Source organism: Somniosus microcephalus, chromosome 1 (assembly GCF_052327205.1).
Source record: "Somniosus microcephalus isolate GS21.2 chromosome 1, FLI_Smic_1.0, whole genome shotgun sequence".
NCBI lineage: Eukaryota > Metazoa > Chordata > Chondrichthyes > Squaliformes > Somniosidae > Somniosus > Somniosus microcephalus.
Genome location: NC_140987.1, coordinates 423,419,833 through 423,439,112, shown reverse-complemented (window position 1 = coordinate 423,439,112; position 19,280 = coordinate 423,419,833). Strand labels below are relative to the sequence as shown.

Genomic DNA, 19,280 nt, shown 5'->3' with positions numbered 1-19,280 from the left:
TCGGAGTATGAATTTTGCCGGTTAAGAGAGAATTCCGGATATTTAGGTGCCGTTTAAACGAGAGCTTCCTGTATTATCTTACCATCCAGTTTGCTGGGATTCCCGCAGCCACAGTGGCAACTCCAGTACTGGCGTTTTCATCGAATTTATCAGCAGTAACAAAATCTTCAGGCAGTGTGATGATCACCCCATTCTTCTTAGCCTTGGCCATCAGGTCATTGACTATTTTAGACCCTTCTTCATCATAGAGGGAATTGCCAATCTAAAAGGAAAAAGTTACAAAATATTCAAAAAATATCCAGAGACCATTAGACACTGTTCCCTTACTGCTGTGGACATCGAGACCTTTACCAAGATTAATTAAAATCTATCTGCAGCAAAGGTCATCGAATATTTGACACCATTTCAATATTAGAGTTATTTTATTGTGTGAAATCCTTCCATTATTCTACAAATAATGGACCTAACTAGTGCACATATATATATATCTACACCCTACATGTGTGACAATTAAGCAAGAGCAGAGAAGGAATACACATCATATTTCAAGTACTCCTCCTACTCCCTAAAATAGTGCCTGCTCTCACATCAAGAAACCGAACTGCTATTATCACTTATATTCTCCAGGCTCAGGCCTATAATCTATAGTGGAAACAGTTGCCTCCAAGACATAAAAATATCAACTGGCAACACAGCAGTTTTTTTTAATAAAAGGGAGCAGAAAGGGGGGGGGGGGGCAGAGAAAGTAAAAAAATTATCTCCTAGAAAATAACAGTTTATAACCTGCACATAGACAGCAGGGGTGGGGGGGGGGGGGGGGGGAGGAGGAAGTACGATGTAATCTTTGTCTAGTGTACACCATGTCTGATGTAGATGCATACTTCTCGGTGTTTGAGGTTCTGGCACCACAAAGAGATGGCAACAGCAGAGCCACGGGGCTCAGAGCCAGAGAGCAGGGCAAAGACTGGAACTCAGAGAATCAGAGATTGTGATGGAAGAGACCAGGGCCCAAAACTGGAGAAAGCAGTAAGGGTAATGTATAAAAACACAAGGTTTGTCCTGACACGCCAAAGAAAAATATACATATTACCACAACAAATTCGGATGAATGTGGTTTGACCAGTTTACCTGATGGCCAATCTTCACCCATTATAAATAAATAGTGCGAGTGTATTCCTCTACACCCATTCTACAAATAGAATCATGAAAAATGCACTCTGGAAGACTTAAGTCAGAATTGATTAGGCTGCATGTGAATTGTGAAGATCTTGGAGCAGAGAAGGTTAAGGGGAGATTTAATAGTTTTGATGAGAGTAAATAATGAGGCACTGTTTCCACTGAGGAGGGTCAGTAACCAGAGGACATAGAGTTAAGATAATTGGTAAAAGAACTAGAGGAGGGATGAGAATAATTTTTATTTTACACAAGAGTTACGATGATCTGTAATTCACTGCCCGAAAGAATGGCGGAAGCAGATTTAATAGTAACTTTCAAAAGAGAATTGTATATATACACTTGGAAAAGGAAACATTTGCAGGGCTATGGGAAGGGAGCAGGGGCGAGGGACTAATTGGATAGCTCTTTCAAAGACCGACACAGGCACGATGGGCTGAATGGCCTCATTTTGCGCTGTAAAATTCTATGATTCTATCTTCCTTATTTAAGAAATGGAGATATTTATCCATTGTAAAGTGACTCAGATAAGAAATCAATCATATAATATACATACCAAAACTGAAAAAAAATTAAGTGATGTTACCAGAGAATGTTGCGGCAATAAGTCCAGAAAAGAGAACGCAGTCTAAGAGTTCAAGATGGTGTAATATAGGAAACTTTGGTTTATCCGGAGGTTATATGTCCGGAATACTCGATCTAACGGCAAAAATCAGGAGCCGTTTTCTATAAGTTTTTTTTAGTTCTCGTTGCTTTTTTTTTCCCCCCCAGTCAGGCACTCCAAGGTCTGTAGCTATAGCAACAGCTTCAGCTAGAGACGCTTGCAGCTGCAGCCGACTGTTTTGAAGCTGTTGCTAAGCAACAGGGTTTGTTGATTCACAGAGCTTTTCAGTTCCGTATGTTTCAACATTATGCTAGTATGTCCGGCACTTTTGATGGTACGGCACCAGCTCGGTCCTGTCAGTGCCAGATATCAGAAAGTTTCCTGTAATTGCTACATCAAAATTTGCCACGCACTGCTTTAAACTGAAATTCAGTGTTGCAATAACCACATGAAATCTATTATTTGACTTAGCAAACTGGAAGCTTGATGGCGCAATTCTGTTGGCACACATACCTCCATTTTATTAAGGACCTTCAGGAATGTAAAGGCCATGCCTCCTCCAATAATCATTTCATTAACCTTATCTAGCAAGTTATTGATCAGCTGAATCTTGTCCTGGACTTTGGCCCTGTTGAACAGCAGCAGAAGCAGGTATTAAAGCTACATAATTCCATGTTTTTTAACTGCTGTACAAACAAATTAAGCAGCGGTGATAACTGGTATTTGCTGGAATAACAGAAAAACACACTTCAATCATGTCAGATTTAATTGATTAGAAGAAGAGGGTTTAATGCACTTCTATTAATTTAAAAAAATTATCGCTTAAGAAGAAAATCACACTTCTAAGCTTTCCTCTGAAGGAATTGCATCCTGAAATGGTACGGTCATCTAAATCTTACAGTTCAATTCTCAAAACATGCAGTTTTAGTTTAGACACCATTATGCTGAGCTGGCAGCTTGTAAAGACATTGAACAATGGAGCACAGTTCAGCTTCTGACAGTAACTCAAGTTATTCTCTCGACTGTACTGACTACAGCTGCAACTCCCATTTAAAATACTTAATATAGTCAAAATAGAATGCTATAAAAGCAATTCCCCCAGATAGATTATTAAAACAGATGGCATGAAGATATGTCCCCGGTTGCAAGTTTCAGTAGCACTTCTTGGGCCTCATGTTCTAGTCTTCATTGTGGACGTACAAGATGCAGTTCTATAAAGGCTTAAGAATTTCCAGAGACTTTCGAACAAGTGCCTGCGTTTCATAGGTTTCCTGTTTTTTGTACTACATTGCCACCAAGAGGCAGTGTGTTTGTATTGTAATTCCCTTCTCGCACATAACTGTGAGCACTTTCTCTATTCTCAGCCATATTACTCCCACTCAGGAGTATTTTATTCCCTCACCCATAACTGTAAGTTATAGAATGGGTGCATCACCTGTGTAAATAAGGTTCCAGAAGTTATAGCTTGGTCTCCCTTATAAGTACTTTCTGTGTAAACTACATAGCAGAAATGGTAAATGGCATTTTAGTTAAACTATAATGAACCATTATAGTTCTTCGCTTTACCAGAGAAGGCAAATCTAGCTAATGTTTGGTGCTTTACCCCTTCCTGAATAAATTCAGTATTTTAAAAATGCATTAATTATGCAACATCTCTGCAGCTTATATCGCAGGTTTTCGATTTTATTTCAGGATTAGAGTATTTGCTCATAAAGCAGGTATGCTGGCAGTTCTAAAAATTCTTACAAAGCCAACTAAAGAATGGTTTGAATAATTTTGGCACTTACCCGCCCAGAATGGCAAGGAAGGGTCTCTCAGGGGATTCCAGAGCTTTGGCAAAATACTCAAGCTCCTTTTTCAACAACAAGCCAGCAGCCTTCTTTGGCAAATTTACACCAACCATGGAGCTAGAACAAAAATATAAATAATCAAAACAAGGGTATTAATCATCTACAGTCAGTCAGAGGAACAATCCAAGTAAACTATTTTTTTGCTATTTCATTTACTAAAGTTTTGGGTTATTAAGCTCCAGTTTCAACAACTGGTTAAGAATTTACATTGAAACCATGACTTAGTTCTCGGTGTGCTACAGACCTTTTAAGAAAACAGTTCCACAGAGTACTCTAACCGCAGACTAGTCAAGTTTTTATATAAATTCATTACTTCTTTACCCTTGTATTCTATGCCATTTATAAAACCTAAAATTCTACTGGCTTTTTTAAAAAATGGCTTCACCTACCGACACTTGCAGGGAATTATATATTTGAACCCCTAGGTATCTGTGTTCATCCACATCTTCAGTGTCTTTCCATTGAATGCATGCCACCATTCAATGTTCCCTGTAATTTTTTTTGGCCCTGTGCGGCCTCTTTAAGGGGCTGCGTGGGCCATTTAAAATACCGCGCATGCACCGCTTTTACATTGAAAATCCGGCTGAGCAGGTTCCCTGGAGCGCTGCGCAGCTTACAGGGAATGTTGCTCCCATTCCTTCTTTTTGTTACCAAGTGTATTACCTCACGCTTAACCACATTTAATTGCATCTTTCACCGATCTGCCCATTCCACTAAACTGTCTATGTCTTCTTGAAGTCTTCGACAGTCCTCTTCAACATTTGCCAAACCGCCTACTTCTGTGCCGTAAGCACATTTTGAGATTCTATGCCCAAGTCCAAATAATATATGTCTTTATTTCAACCCTTCTCTAGTCTGGGAATTTCTTCAAGTGAAAGAAACATACAAACAGCTCACCTGTGAGCTCTGTGCGCTGTTCCGAAAGCATCGTTGACATACACATCACCCAGCTTAGACAGTGAATCTCTGAAACATTTAACTTTTTCTTCATCCGCTTTTATCTGGAAAAGATTATATTTATTTAAGTAAATAGATCAGTGTTGGGGGGGGGGGGGGGGGGGGAAGGTTCCCCTCCTTCCATGTATTTTTATCCCTTTCCCTCGTTTCCACATCAAATCTGGCAAAGCAGGCGAGAAGGTAAACTGCTCCCAAGCTATTGCCAATAATCCTCTGCAACCAAATGCTAAAAGTGGTCCCATTTTCTCATGTTTAACTCCAACTCATTTCTCTTCTCTAGGAAATATAGCAGTATTGCAGATAATGAAGTATCACAGTCTAGCATAAATCCAGAAACTCCCATAATGATCCAGAAAAATCTGTACTATACCCAGATGTATTATTCACTCCATATATATGCAAGTGTAGTTTAAAAGTGAGCAAGCGTTACATACAAAGAGATTACAAACATGCCACTACTTATTTAAGGGAGGAAAACAAACTATAATTTGTACCCTGTTTTCTTGCTGGGCTACCAGTCTATAGGTGCCTCCAGGCTTCCAATACCTTGCCTATGAGAAATTGCCACATAGGTAAGTTCAGAAAACGTTGCGGGCTATTTATTTATGGCAGGGCATTGAGGGCAAACCTGAGACTATATTTGCCCAGCGTCCCAGCAGTTGCACTTTCTAGCACTCAAACAGAAATCTTAGCTGCACTCCCTTCCTATCTTAGGAACACGGAGGTCAACTAAAAAAAGAACAAGCTAAACACTAATGAGACACCGTGGATGAATAAAGCCATAAGGGAAAAAAGTGAGGGTAAGGAAAGAGGCATACATGAAGTACATGGACAGCAGGAGGAGCATGATAAGGGAGAATACGAAGAGATTAGGAGAGAAGTCAAAAAAAAATTAGGAAGGCAAAGAGGAACTATGAAATTAAATTATCAAGGAACACAAAACAAAATAGTAAAATATTTCACAGGCACATAAGTAAAAAAAAAGGAAGGTCGGGATGGGAATAGGGCCACTAAGGGATGGAGAGGATAATACCACAGGCAACGATAGAGAGATGGCAGAGATATTAAATAATTACTTTGCTTCAGTATTTACCAGGGAGATAGAACAGGTGGAGACAACATCAGATGATGAGATGAGTAATGAGTTAACTGCATTCAAAATAAAACAAGGAGATATACTAAATAAACTAATCAAACACAAAGAGGATAAAACCCCATGTCCAGACAGATTACATCTGTGCATTTTAAAAGAATCTAGAGAAGAAATAGCAGAGGCATTACTACACATATTTAGTAATTTGTTAGAAAAAGGTGTAGTGCCAGAGGACTGGCGGGTAGCTAACGTAATACCTATATTTAAGAAAGGGGATAGAACATGTCCAGGGAACTATAGGCCAGTCAGCTTAATAATGGTGGTAGGAAAAATAATGGAATCCCTAGGAGAAAAAAGATCTAGAAACAAAAAATAATAATAGTCAGCATGGATTTCAAGAAGGAAAATCTTGCTTGACCAACCTAATCGAATTTTTTGAAGAGGTAACAGAGAGAGTAGACAAGGATAATGCAGTAGCTGTAATTTATCTAGATTTTCAAAAGGCCTTTGATAAGGTACCACATAATAGACTAACGAATAAGGTCAGGGAATGCGGAGTCAGAGGACAAGTAGCAGAATGGATAGCTAGCTGGCTTCAAGAAAGAAAGCATGGGTAACGGATAGCTATTCAGAGTGGCAGAAGGTGGGAAATGGTGTTCCACAAGGATCAGTGCTGGGACTCCTGTTGTTCACAATTTATATTAACGACTTAGACCTTGGAATCAAAAACACAATTTCTAAATTTGTGGACGACACCAAATTGAGGGGGGGGGGGGGGGGGGGGGATAGCCAATACGGAGGAAGTCTGCAACAAATTACAGGACGACATTAATAAGCTTGCAGAATGGGCATATAATTGGCAAATGAAATTCAACAAAGATAAATGTGAGGTATTACATTTTGGTAAGAAAAATAGGGAGGTCACATATTACTTGGAAAATAAGAATCTAAATGGGGTAGAGGAACAAAGGAGTACAAATACACAAATCACTAAAAGTATCGACACAGGTTAACAAGGCCATTAAAAAAAAGCAAACCAAGCACCAGGGTTTATTTCTAGAGATAGGATTGAAAAGTAGTGAAGTTATGCTAAACCTGTATCGAACCTTGGTTAGACCACACTTACTGTGTGCAATTCTGGTCGCCATATTATAAAAACGATGTGGAGACACTGGAGAGGGTGCAGAGAAGATTTACAAGGATAATACCAGAAATGCGAGGATATACCTATCAGGAAAGGATGAACAAGTTGGGTCTCTTTTCTCTTGAAAAGAGAAGGCTGAGGGGTGACCGAATAGGGGTCTTTAAAATCATGAAAGGTTCTGATAGAGTGGATACAGAGAGAGTGTTTCCACTTGTGGGGAAGAGCATAACTAGAGGCCATCAATGTAAGATAGTCACCCAAAAATCAAATAGGGAATTCAGAAGAAACTTCTTTACCCAAAGAGTGGTGAGAATGTGGAACTCGCTACCACAGGGAGTGGTTGAAGCAAATAGTATGGATGCATTTAAGGGGAGGCTAGACAAGCATATGAGGGAGAAGGGAATAGAGGGCTATGCTGATAAGAGTTAGATGAGGAAAGACGGGAGGAGGCTCGAGTGGAGCATAAACGCCGGCATGGACTGGTTGGGCCAAATGGCCTGTTTCTGTGCTGTATATGTAATTAATACCTCTGCTGTGTTGAAGATTAACCTACATAATCTAGCAAGAAATTCCACAACTGCTAATTAAGTTTATATGGTCTGAAGCAAAATAATTTAATTTATAAAGGATGCTGGTAGTGACTGACACAAAAAGACTCAATGAACAATTACAGCTTAGCCTTGTTTAAAAAGTACAGCCTTTAAATCTGGTTAGACTGTTTATCTTCTGCTGAACTATGTGGCTCATTAGAATGGATCCATGATTATTTTAAAAAATAAATTACACTAAGCTATAGTTCAGTGACTGCAAACTTGAAGCAGTAGGAGTGCTGCAATTAGCTTCAACACCCTAGGAATGGGAAGAGGCAAAGAAAAAAAATAGCTTAGCCCGGTCTCACGTTCCTGATCATTATTCAGTGGCTCTTGCTGGAAAGTGCATTTGCGGGATATCAGGTGAAGACAGAATCAGGCTCCGCCACAATACTGCTACCTATCTTTACCTTTTCATGAATATCCTGCCAGCCAGGCTCACAGATGAAGACTGGCCATTTGGTAATAGACTGGAGGTCTATCAGTTCCTATGGAACCATACCCTAACATGAATCAGCGGATACTTCAATTGTAACTTCAATTGTGACAAGTACAAATGCAGTTCTAGTGGCATCAACAGTATTACATGACACCACTGATGGATAAATCAACAGTTTATAGACAGGCTTCCACCAAAAGCCTTCAGTAGTCAGTGTTCAACTCACTTCATTCCACCATTATACTGAAGATCTTCAATTACACCCAGTGATTCCTGGATGTATCTCAACACCATTTATACTATGCTGTTAATCCAAACTGGCTATTCATAGAAAATCCCAGTTTTTTTTTTTAATTAAAGCACTGCAAACAGCAGAGATGATTGTAGAATAGTTTTAAGAACAGTGAGAATGGTGCACACATACACTCGAACAAGCTTGGAAAAAAAAACTGATGAAATATCTAGCACAGCAGAGTCTGCAAAAAGATCACCACCGCAAGTAACTTTGTTACAGCTATTCAGTGTCAGTATGTGTGCTAAATTAAGTTACGGCAAAAATCCAGCAGCCTTAGCAGCCCATGTAGTCCGAGATCAGGGAGTCTCCAATGTCAGCCTGTAAAGGTCACCATGACTGACAGCAACTGGTTTTACTGTATCTGGGGCGATTCCAGTACAAGAAACCAATGAGATTCTGTAGCTCAAGAAAGACACAACAATCCAAGAGTCAGGATACCATTTGACCTTAAGGAATAAGTCACCAGTCTGAGTATCAATGTATTGGTGACTTTTGGCATTCAGAGACATGGTTTAAACTAGTACCTAAAAACCTTTTAAGAAAATAGGACTTCAAGCAAATAGCCTTTGTAATCAAGACATACACTAAGTAGACTTTTAATAAGGTGGAGGTGGAGTTAATAATAGGAGGAATCCATTCATTCAGTGTAATCCTAGAAGATTTATCTACCAACAGAATAGATCTAATTTTCTTCATGCCAAGCACATAAGAACTAGAGTCACTGGGCTTATTACTGTATTGGTACCAAAATACTATAGAGAAAACACAATGCTATGAGATACATTACATGTGCACTGTTCATCACCTCAAACTACTACAACCACTAGTAACACATCTATAGATAGATACTAATACTTCACCTTAATGTTACAGGGCTCAAAATGCTCTCTCTGGACACACCATAATACTGCTGGGAAATACACAGTTCAAGTGGATGCAATACTCATAGGAGCAAGAATCTGATCTCGATGCCAGATCAGCATTCAACCACCATATTGCTAAGAGTTGGGGTAGACAAGCTGTCATTCCTCCATGTGCTCAGCTCTTAGTTTCAGCCACTAGATGCAAGGCAACTATTACATTTCTTGGACGTGTGAAGTTTGGTCAAATCTGCTGATATAGACCTCAGTATTAATGGTCTAGATGATACTTTGATAGTAAATTTGCCATTATTGCCTGATCTCAGCCCTGTTGCCTCAGATGAGTCATTCTCTGGCCACTCTTGCACACTTCTTCGTAAGTTATTTTAGGACAGGATTTCCACTGGGAGATGAAGGGGTATGGAGGGGGTAAAACAGAATAATTTTTAAAAAGAACGTGTAATGTTCAACACCAGTAGTCCACTAATCCATCTGAAGGGACGTTTTCTCTCCACCCTAATCCTTTGCACTTCAGCAATTCTTGGGCCTCCTGCATACCTTTACTACCTGTATTACTAACCTTTACTCGTGTTAACAGAATTAAATCTCACCTTATGGCCAGATGCATCTTTCCCTTTCCCTTCCTCTTCAACATGGAATCGTAGGTTTTCCAGGAGAATCACACTTCCATCATCTGGATTAGCACATGCCTCCTCAACTGCACATCCAACACAATCTTTGAGGAAGATAATATTCCTATTTGTAAAACAAAAACAAAAAAACTTCAGCTCCAACTCAGTTCTGCACCCTTACCCAACAAAAATCCACATTCCACAAGCATTCTCCATTTACAAATTAATATATTAAAAAGTTGTCCTGCTCTATAATGCTCAGCAATCTTACAGGTGCTACATTTACACTTTTTAAAGATATCCAACAGTTTATAAAGTCACATGCATTCTCACCTCAGACAAAAACAGTTATTTCTAGTGCACAACTATCAAGACTGTATAAACATGTTGAAAGCACCAGTCTGTCTCCTTGGAATACTTTTGGATATTTTATTAAAAATAAGGCATCTGGTTGTTCGGTTTCCACTTTACCTTCCCATAAGTTTTTTCAATTCCTCTGCAACTGGCGCCAGTGAATACTTTTTGGGCATGGGTGTACCATCAGGCCTCCCCAAGTGGCTCATGAGAACCACCGACTTGGCTCCATTGTTTAAACAGTGCTGAATGCTTGGAATTGCAGCTTTAATCCTGTAGAAAAAATAAAGTAAGTTCAAATATATTGTAGTGGTGCTTTTTTCCCTTAGTTCAGAGTCCCGCATTTCTCTTTTTGTTGCCTCCAAATTTTTCTTGTTCTAGAACATTTCCAAAAGGGACTGGACGACCTTAAATCATACATTGTTATTGCATGTTATAGTACAGCAAAATTCAAAGAACATCTGATCCCCAGATATATAGTACAAGAGAACCTAAATAATGTTTATGTTAAGGTGAGTTTTGCTTGCATATTACTGTACCACAACTTTACTTAATCCCATATGTTCAGTGCACCGGTGTTCCTTGTTTCATACATTGCATTGAACTCCATGCAATGTACACCAATACTCTGGGTATATATTTACAGCAGCAAAGCCCCACTATATTAGGATTATATACTGTAATATAGCACACAATTATGCTCCCGTGTAATCTACTGCCAAAAAAGATAATAGTGATGAATGTAAATGGTACCACACTATCCCGGATAACTTCCGCCTTGACATCTCCACCTTCATTGTTACACCTTTATCTACATTACATTTGTCAAACATTGCACTGAAATTTGCAGGGCTACAGGGAAAGGGCGGGGGAGTGGGACTAGCTGAAGGGCTCTTGTAGAGAGCCAGCACGGGCTCGACGGGCTGAATGGCCTCCTTCTGTGCTGTAACCGTTCTATGATTCTAGGTCTGATAGCTGGAGTGGCCATTCCTGTCCTATTGTCACCTGCTGCAAAGTGTGCACATGTGGATTATCAGGCACACCCGTGATGATCCTAATGGTGGAATCGTTTGCCAAAATTTAATGTTTTGACTCATACGTGTAAAATAGCCACTTGGACAAATAAATACTAGACAATCAGCAGTACATAATGCAGCACGTGTCACTGTCTTCAGGAGTTAAGGGAAGAGAGAAAAATATAAACATCTCGTTTCTTTCAGACTTTAATGTAATAATCCAATCTTATAATTCTGATAACACTGAATCAGAACCACCTGACTGAATTACTGTTTTATACTACATTGTATATAGAATTAATAGGTAGCATCAAAGTGCATCTTACCTTTGGTTGTTGGTGATCTGATTATTCTTCATTGGTACATTGAAGTCCACTCTGTAAGACAGTGACAAGTCAATAATAGGGATTCAGTCTCAGTAATATAGTATCAATGATTCAGTCATTTTTAATGCATGGGTATTACTAAGACATTAGGTTTGTAGCAAAGGTTGATGTACAAAAAGTATTTGTACACAGTAGTTGCTTGCAACTACCAAAACAATGGCCCATATTTTGCGGCCCCTATGGGTAAGTACGTGCCCATAAGGGCCATGCAAGTTCCGGGCTTTCACGCGTGAAGCGCATGCGCAAAAACCCGGAACTTGCGATCTGTCAAGAATCTTCGACAGATCCAACGCATTCCACGGGAAACGGGCATCTGCGGGCGGAGATTTGCCCAACTTCTGCCCAGTGAAACTCTTACGCCTGGTAAATGCAGGCGCAAGGCATTGAATGGTAATAAAACTGAACCGTACAAACCGGAAGGTCCCAGATTCTACTGCTGGTTCGTGCTCATTTAGCTGATATGAGGTGGGGTAGCACCAGAGAGATTATAGTTGCGTCAGCACCAATGAGCAAGAGGGAGAAATGAGGTAGGGTTTATGTTCCGGATCATGATCCCTGCTAGAAAACACGTGTGAACAATGGGCAAAGACTGAATCAGGCTGGGCTATGATGTTCCCAGTCAAATGGCCTACAAGTATTCACTGTCTATGCTCACGCTTGAACAATGGGCACTTGGATGAGATACTGAAGGGTGGACAGGTCAGTGTGCTGGATCCTTAAAGTGCTGTGCTATGGAAGGGAAAAAAAATAGAGAATCAGTCCCACACACACTATGCGGTTCCTAACCTCAGGTGTACCACCACAAGTCAAGAATCCAGACGTCTCTCTAAAGGGCAAGGCACTACAGAGAAATCACCCTAAAGATGGTTCAAGAGGTCAAGCAGTAGATTGGCAGCCTGTCCTCTCATCTGTAGTTGACACAGAGACCCAAGAAATTGGAGAAAAGACCTCAAGGTCTGATAGGCTCAAAAATAAGCACTAACAATACAGGAATCCCGCCCTATACGTGGATTTCAAGTACACACGGTTTCCTCTCTGCGACAACTTTTGCCGACCGCAGCAGTGAATTTTGTGTATACACGGTTTTTAATTTAGGATTAAGGTAAATAACATGATTTTATTGCTTTTACATTCTTTTTTATTGTGTTATTTGAACATTTATACTGTATTTGCCAACCGCGGTTTTGCTAACCACGGGGGTTTTCAGGGACGTATCCCCCGCGGTTGGGGAGGGATTACTGTACCAGAGAAAAACACATGAGAAGTCAGAGTATGGAATATAATCCAAAAACAAACTCACTGCATTGTATTCTCATCCACAGTTGTCTGTATGTGCAAGATACCGCAAATACATTTTTAAATTATTTGGAAAAGGTAATCAATTCAACAGTGCTATATTACAACAGTAACTACACTTCAAAAATACTTCATTGGCTATAAAATGCTTTGGTATGTCCTGAGGTCGTGAAAGGCATGAAATGCTAGTTCTTTCTTTATTAACTGTTTTATCTGTACACCACTGAAAGATAGAGTTTTTTTTTTATACTGGTTAGTAAAGGCAGATAGACTGGCAGCAGCGGAGTTAGGGAAACCAAGACGAGAACATTATACAGTGACCTCTATTGAAAAGTGTGCATCTGGAAGTTGTGCAGAGACAGGATTAGGTTCAGCCGTAGGCCATCCACACTCATGGAACATGTTGCCAGTCACTATTTGGGATCACTTGACCTAACGCTCACTTGTGCAAGGTAAAGAGCCCAGCATTCATGAAATAAGAGTGAACATTATCGAAAGAGATGGAGAAATTAGGAGGGGGCGAGATGGAAAGCAGGTATATTGGGAGCTAGATTTTTTTTTAATAAATGCAGCTGGCCTGAACATGAGGCTGTTGCTAAATCTAGGATCTAGAAAGTCATACCATAATCTGGTAAACGGTTAAACTTGGTGTTAGTAGGACATTATAATGGTAGCGCTCAGTGCTGATATTTGCAAGGTCAGTAATCCTGATCCTCAAATCCTTTACAAAGGCTCTCTACAGTGGAAACCCTCAACTCTGCAAATCCAGCCCCTTCTTAAGCTCATTTTAATAAATGGTTACAATCAAAACTTAGCCATTATCTTTAAACCTGACGGTTATTCCTTTCCATGCTTAATACTTAATTCCACGTTTCCTGCATTACAACACAGTGACTACACTTCAAAAGTATTTCATTGGCTGTAGAACGGTTTGGGACATCAGAGGTTGTGAAAAGCGCTGTATAAATACAAGTTTTTTCTTACTAGAAATCATACTCAAGATTACATAAACCATGTCATGCAGACTTGTGTGGATTGCATAAATTTTACACAAAGTTCAGAGGTGGCTTGGCTAAATTATTTTTAGCAAAAGACTTCAAAAACAAGCGTAGGCAGCAGACTGGACAGCACAATGGTTTCAGCACTGTCCTTTCACCTCCAGGATCGGACAGGAATCCAATCCAGGGCAACAGCAGTCAAATCTCTTTTTTGACAGCTGCAAGGTCTAGGTTTTTGTGGTAAACCTTTAGTTACGTTCCTAACTCGTCGCTTTTTATTGGACGAATTGATAGGTATATCAATTTTATTGACTAAATTTTAAAGATGTCTACTACTGACCAGCCAGGAGCCCTCCCAGAAGCACAGCCACAGCAGCTTTCAGACACCGGGCTACACCAGCCGGCTTGGCTGCAAGCCCTCAAACCACCGTACCTGGATCTAAACCCACAGGCAGCAAACTCAGCCACCAGCACTAACACCGGATAATGCAGCACCGCCGCTGCGACGATCGGAGAGGCTTACAAGGCCTCCGGACAGACTGACATACCAGAACTGGTCGTACACTTCACCCCGCCGGACTCAAATCTAAACAAGGGGTGAATGTGGTAAACCTTTAGTTACGTTCCTAACTCGTCGCTTTTTATTGGACGAATTGATAGGTATATCAGTTTTCAAACTGGAACCCCAACACCCTACGGAGCGCCACACGGTCATCAGACTTTCATCTGTCATCACATTTCTGAATTTACCAACTTATTACATTATTTCAGTAGGTTAATAAAACATACTTTCTGCAATAATAGTAGTGTTTTATTTAGGGATATTTCACTGTCTGTTGGAAGTTGGGACAGGGGTTTACTGGAGAGGTTAAATATTTACCAGGGTGAATGGTAGTTTGTCAGTATTTGGAAGGGGTACCCAGGAGTGTGTCAGTGTCTACAGGGTGGTACATCCCAAAGCAATGCAGTGAAGATTAGAAACAGAGAAAACAAATTTACAGCAAAGAAATCTGCTGGGCAGTTTTCAAATTCAAAACTGACCAACATAAGGTGAATGACCAGGAGCATACTGCAATGTTAATTTAATACACCGAGAAAGTTTTACGAATTCAGTCTCTAAATCACCATCCATTTTAAATAATGGTCCTGAAAACCTATAACTGCAATGTAAAATGTCACCCACTCACCCTCACTTCACATTCCACTACTTAATCATGGTCTTCAGATTACTCATCTGGTAGAATATCTGAGCACTCACTCGCCTTCTGCTTCTGAATGTACTGCACAATGGAATCGATGAGCAGCAGAAATCACTCAGACAGTGGAATTAACAAATCTACACACATTATACATGTGTGAATGAACTCAAACCAGAAACCCATGTTACTATAATTAAAGTTTACACGAGTTCTTGGCCGGGTCACACCAGCAGGCAAATTTCATAGTTAAAATGCCGTAGGTTCAACAAGCATGTACAATTCAATTACCCCTGCAGGATATTCCAATCACACCAAAAACAAAAAAATCATGCTATTTTCCCACCCCCTAAAAAAGCTATATGCTTCGATGACAGTATTCAGATTTTTTACTTGATCATTTGTGCAGTTATTAGCTACCGAGATCTCTTATTCAGGCCGACAACACGTGCTCTGATTGCAGCTTTTGATATCCACATGCAGGATATTGTGACTTCACTACTACATCCTGCTCATAACCTCACAGTTCATTGTGGATTGAATGGTCCGAGTGTTTTAACAATTAACACCAAAGGAATTTTAAATCAACAGTCATTCTCCCATTTAAATTTTGCCAGGACAACCATCTTGGGTGGAATTGGCTCTCAGATAGCCAGACCATCACGCAAAGGTGTAGCAGTTAGCAATATTAGCGTTTAAATAAAAACATGTTATGAAATTGCTGCAAAAGAAATAGACCGCGCTACTAAAAATGTTGAGTATGACTTCAAATTTAAAAGCCTCAGTTAAGCCAGAATTACAGCAGGCTACTCCTTTGCCAGAACACTAAAAAAATTGACACAAGGAGAGCCTGCAGACAATTCTGATCTGCAGTTCCAAACTGATGTATATTTCAGGCTCTCAGTACCAAAAATAATTATGGCCATCTGTCTTGGACTATCAAAAGCTGCATAAGGGCAACTCGTCAAGTATGGAGTTAACAGTAACTTGACATGCCAGTGCTTTTACTGGTAGGAAGGACCTGGCTTCAAATGCAGCCCTCGTTCATTTTAAGAGTTCAACTGTAACTAAACCAAGACAAGAGAGAAAATTTCAAAGTCAGTGCCCTGTGCACACACCACCCACAGCATAAAACTAGCCATGATTTTTTTGTTCTGAACTCACTCATGTCTACAAGTGGAGTACTGGTGCAAGACAATGGAAATATCACTGCCATACAAGCACTCTTCGAGGGCGAGAAACAAAATACAGTGCAGTCTAGAATGAGCTTTGAACTGTATCCATTATGTGCTTAAGATCCTGGGAATTTTGGCAGCCATCTTTGAGAGCAGTTTTACTTTTAATTTTGCAATTTTCCTCAAACTCCCAAGAGCACAAGAGGTGGGGAAATGACCTTGCCCTTCATTTCATTCATTCATTCATACATACATACAGACTTTTCATACAACTACATACTACTAATCCAGAAATACTTTTACATCTGTGCTCTGGCATTTAAGATTAAAGGTCATCTGGATAAAGTATTCTCCTACTCATCAATTAAGCAAAGGGTAGCAGCCTTTGGGTTTGCACTATTAAGCCTTCATTCTCTCATTTAAAAACGTGCACAGGAAGTATTTTGCAAAGTGAATTAAAACTAGTAATGGTTAGTAAATTTAGTAAAAATTGGAATAAAAACACAAAAGTATCATATATATATAAAAAATTACAAATGATCAAATTAAAGCACTGAATAATGTTGATTTGATTCATAGAAAGTATAAACCCGTTAGCTGCAACTACTTAAAACCAGCTCCCAAAAAGATAAGTTTCATGTTTTTTAAAATAAATACTTTAGGACCAACAAAGGTAAATGTTGAGCAAACTTGAAAAACACAATTTAGGGCTTAAATGCAGTTTTGATTACCAACTGCTCATGAATGACAGTCTATATGGATCATACATTTTTTTTGCTATCAAAGTAGCTTCAGATAGAGAAAATATGAGGGTGCGCAGTTAACCAGCCGCTCCCCAAAAACGTTTTGCAATTCTGCACTTTATTTCAGCACGTTGCACAGCTTGAGGATGCTTTTCACAACTCCACCAATAATTTACAGTTATCAAACGCATTGCAAAGTACAATGTGTCTAATATTTTGTTTTAATCCACCAGCACGTTTGCGCGGTGGACCGAGAAGCATCTCCTTCAGGAATGCAAACACTTAAAGAAATTACACTCTGGATCTTTATATTTTTGCACATTAATTGTTAATGATTTTGAGATCTCACATTTCCCATTAAACCACAAGCTCTAACTAACACACTGCGACACAATCTACTGGCGGCGCAGTATCAATATAAACATGATTCTCAATTAGGAATATATAAAATTAGCAGCACTTTGCAATTTGGAAGCAGTTGGATTTGGGTTATGTCCTAATTTAATGAGGCCTCCCCATCTCACTCACCTCATGATCACTCTCTGCCCCTTCACGTCGACTTTATCCAAGGTCAGTTTGCTAGACAGAGACATTTTTGCTTATTATTATTATTTTTTTTAATTCGCTTCTTTTTGTTTTAAGTTTGAGATTCTCTTCTCACAACCTCCACTGCTTCACTGACCTCGAAATAAGTGGACGGTGTCTGGGTGCTTTGCTGCCACCCGCCAACCAATCTTGTCCCGCCCCCCTGCTCGGCGCTGATTGGTGCTGCTGGGCGGCAGCTGCCGACCCGACCGGCCTATCCTCCTTCTGATTGGTCCATCCTGCCATCCATCACACTCGGCGCCGGGCGACTGACGCAGTCACGTCGGTTTCTCTCCTGCGGCTGCGGCTGAGTTGCAGCGTGACGTTCGGCACGTAGCTGCGGTGGGGAGGGGAGGAGGGGAGCAGAATGGAGGCGTACCCCTTTTAACAATGTCAAAGGCAGAGCCCAGGAATGGGCAGAATTAATATAACAGAATTTGCAGCACAGAAATATTGCCATTCGGTCCAACTCGTCCATGCATGGTGTTTATGCTCCACAGGAGCCTTCTCTCATCCTGCTTCATCTAAGCCTATCATAGAATCATAGAAAAAAAATTTACAGCACAGAAGGAGGCCATTCGGCCCAGCTTGTCCCTGCCAGCTGACAAGGAGCTATCCACCCTAATCCCACTTTCCAGCATTTGGTTTGTAGCCTTGTAGGTTACAGCACTTCAAGTGCATATCCAAGTACTTTTTAAATGTGATTAGGGTCTCTGCCTCTACCACCCTTTCAGGCAGTGAGTTCCAGACTCCCACCACCCTCTGGGTGAAAAAATTTCTCTTCAAATTCCCTCTAAACCTCCAACCAATTACTTTAAATCTATGCCCCCTGGTTATTGATCCTTCTGCTAAGGGGAATCCGAGGATGACTTGCTTCCACATTAAAAATGAGTTCTCAGGTGACTGATGAGTCCAATGCGGGACCTACAGTCTCTGTCACAGGTGGGGCAGATGGTGGTTGAAGGGGCGGGTGGGTGGGGTGCTTGGGTTGACGTGCGCTCCTTGCGCTTGGCTTCTGTTTGCTCCCAGCGAAGAGACTCGAGGTGTTCGGCGCCTTCCTGGATGCTTCTCCTCCACTTTGTGCGGTCTTGGGCCAGGGATTCCCAGGTGTCGATGGGGATGTTACACTTTTTCAAGGAGGCTTTGAGGGTGTCCTTGAAGCGTTTCCTCTGCCCACCTGGGACTCTCTTGCTGGAGCTCCGAGTAGAGCGCTTGTTTTGGGAGTCTCGTATCAGGCGGAGCCCTACACACAGTACAATACAATGGAAATGAAACTGAAACCAACCACAGTCACAGGCAGAGAAATACTGATGAGTGATGAATGGAATATTTCATCACATTCACCCCTTCTATAGATTTAGTCTGTTCGGGGGTTTGATAGTCCTCTGCGACCGACGTGGCTGTTGTGGTGCCACGGGTGTCGGCTGGGTGTCCCCGGTGGCCTCCTGGGTCTTTGCCGGGGGTGCCGCCAGGGTTGTTGAAGGGGTAGTTGGTGGGGGTACCATTGGTCGATGTTCTTCCGGGGGTGATGAAAGAGTAGTGGGTGGGTAAGAGTTGCTGTGGTCGTTGTTGCTGCTGTTGTCGTGGTTGTTGTCGTTACCAGCTGGGGCGACGTCTTTTATGGACACGGTGTCCTCCCTTCCGTCGGTGTGTCGGACATACGCGTATTGGGGGTTGGCGCGGAGTAGGTGCACTGACTCCACGAGAGGGTCCGTCTTGTGGCCCCTCACATGCCTTCGCACGAATACCGGACCTGGGGTGGAGAGCCATGACGGCATGGATACACCTGAGGTGGATTTCCGCGGAAAGACAAACATTCGCTCGTGAGGTGTGGCATTAGTGGCAGTACACAATAGCGACCGTATCGAATGGAGCACATCTGGGAGGACTTCCT

The 19,280-nt window shown here is 41.0% G+C and overlaps 1 protein-coding gene across 1 annotated transcript in view; it reads right to left on the bottom strand.

Moving 5' to 3' along the window:
• Nucleotides 1-17,540, bottom strand: part of pgk1 (phosphoglycerate kinase 1) — a 30,071-nt gene extending 12,531 nt beyond the window's left edge. Inside the window, exons 1-8 of the mRNA XM_085999901.1 lie at nucleotides 17,330-17,540; nucleotides 11,334-11,384; nucleotides 10,109-10,264; nucleotides 9,617-9,761; nucleotides 4,525-4,628; nucleotides 3,565-3,684; nucleotides 2,291-2,405; nucleotides 83-262 (exon numbers count right to left, since the gene is read on the bottom strand). Of these exons, the coding sequence (XP_085856027.1) occupies nucleotides 83-262; nucleotides 2,291-2,405; nucleotides 3,565-3,684; nucleotides 4,525-4,628; nucleotides 9,617-9,761; nucleotides 10,109-10,264; nucleotides 11,334-11,384; nucleotides 17,330-17,394 (936 nt within the window). The 5' untranslated portion in view covers nucleotides 17,395-17,540. The remainder of the gene's footprint in view (nucleotides 1-82; nucleotides 263-2,290; nucleotides 2,406-3,564; nucleotides 3,685-4,524; nucleotides 4,629-9,616; nucleotides 9,762-10,108; nucleotides 10,265-11,333; nucleotides 11,385-17,329) is intronic.
• Between the last annotated feature and the right edge of the window lie 1,740 nt (nucleotides 17,541-19,280).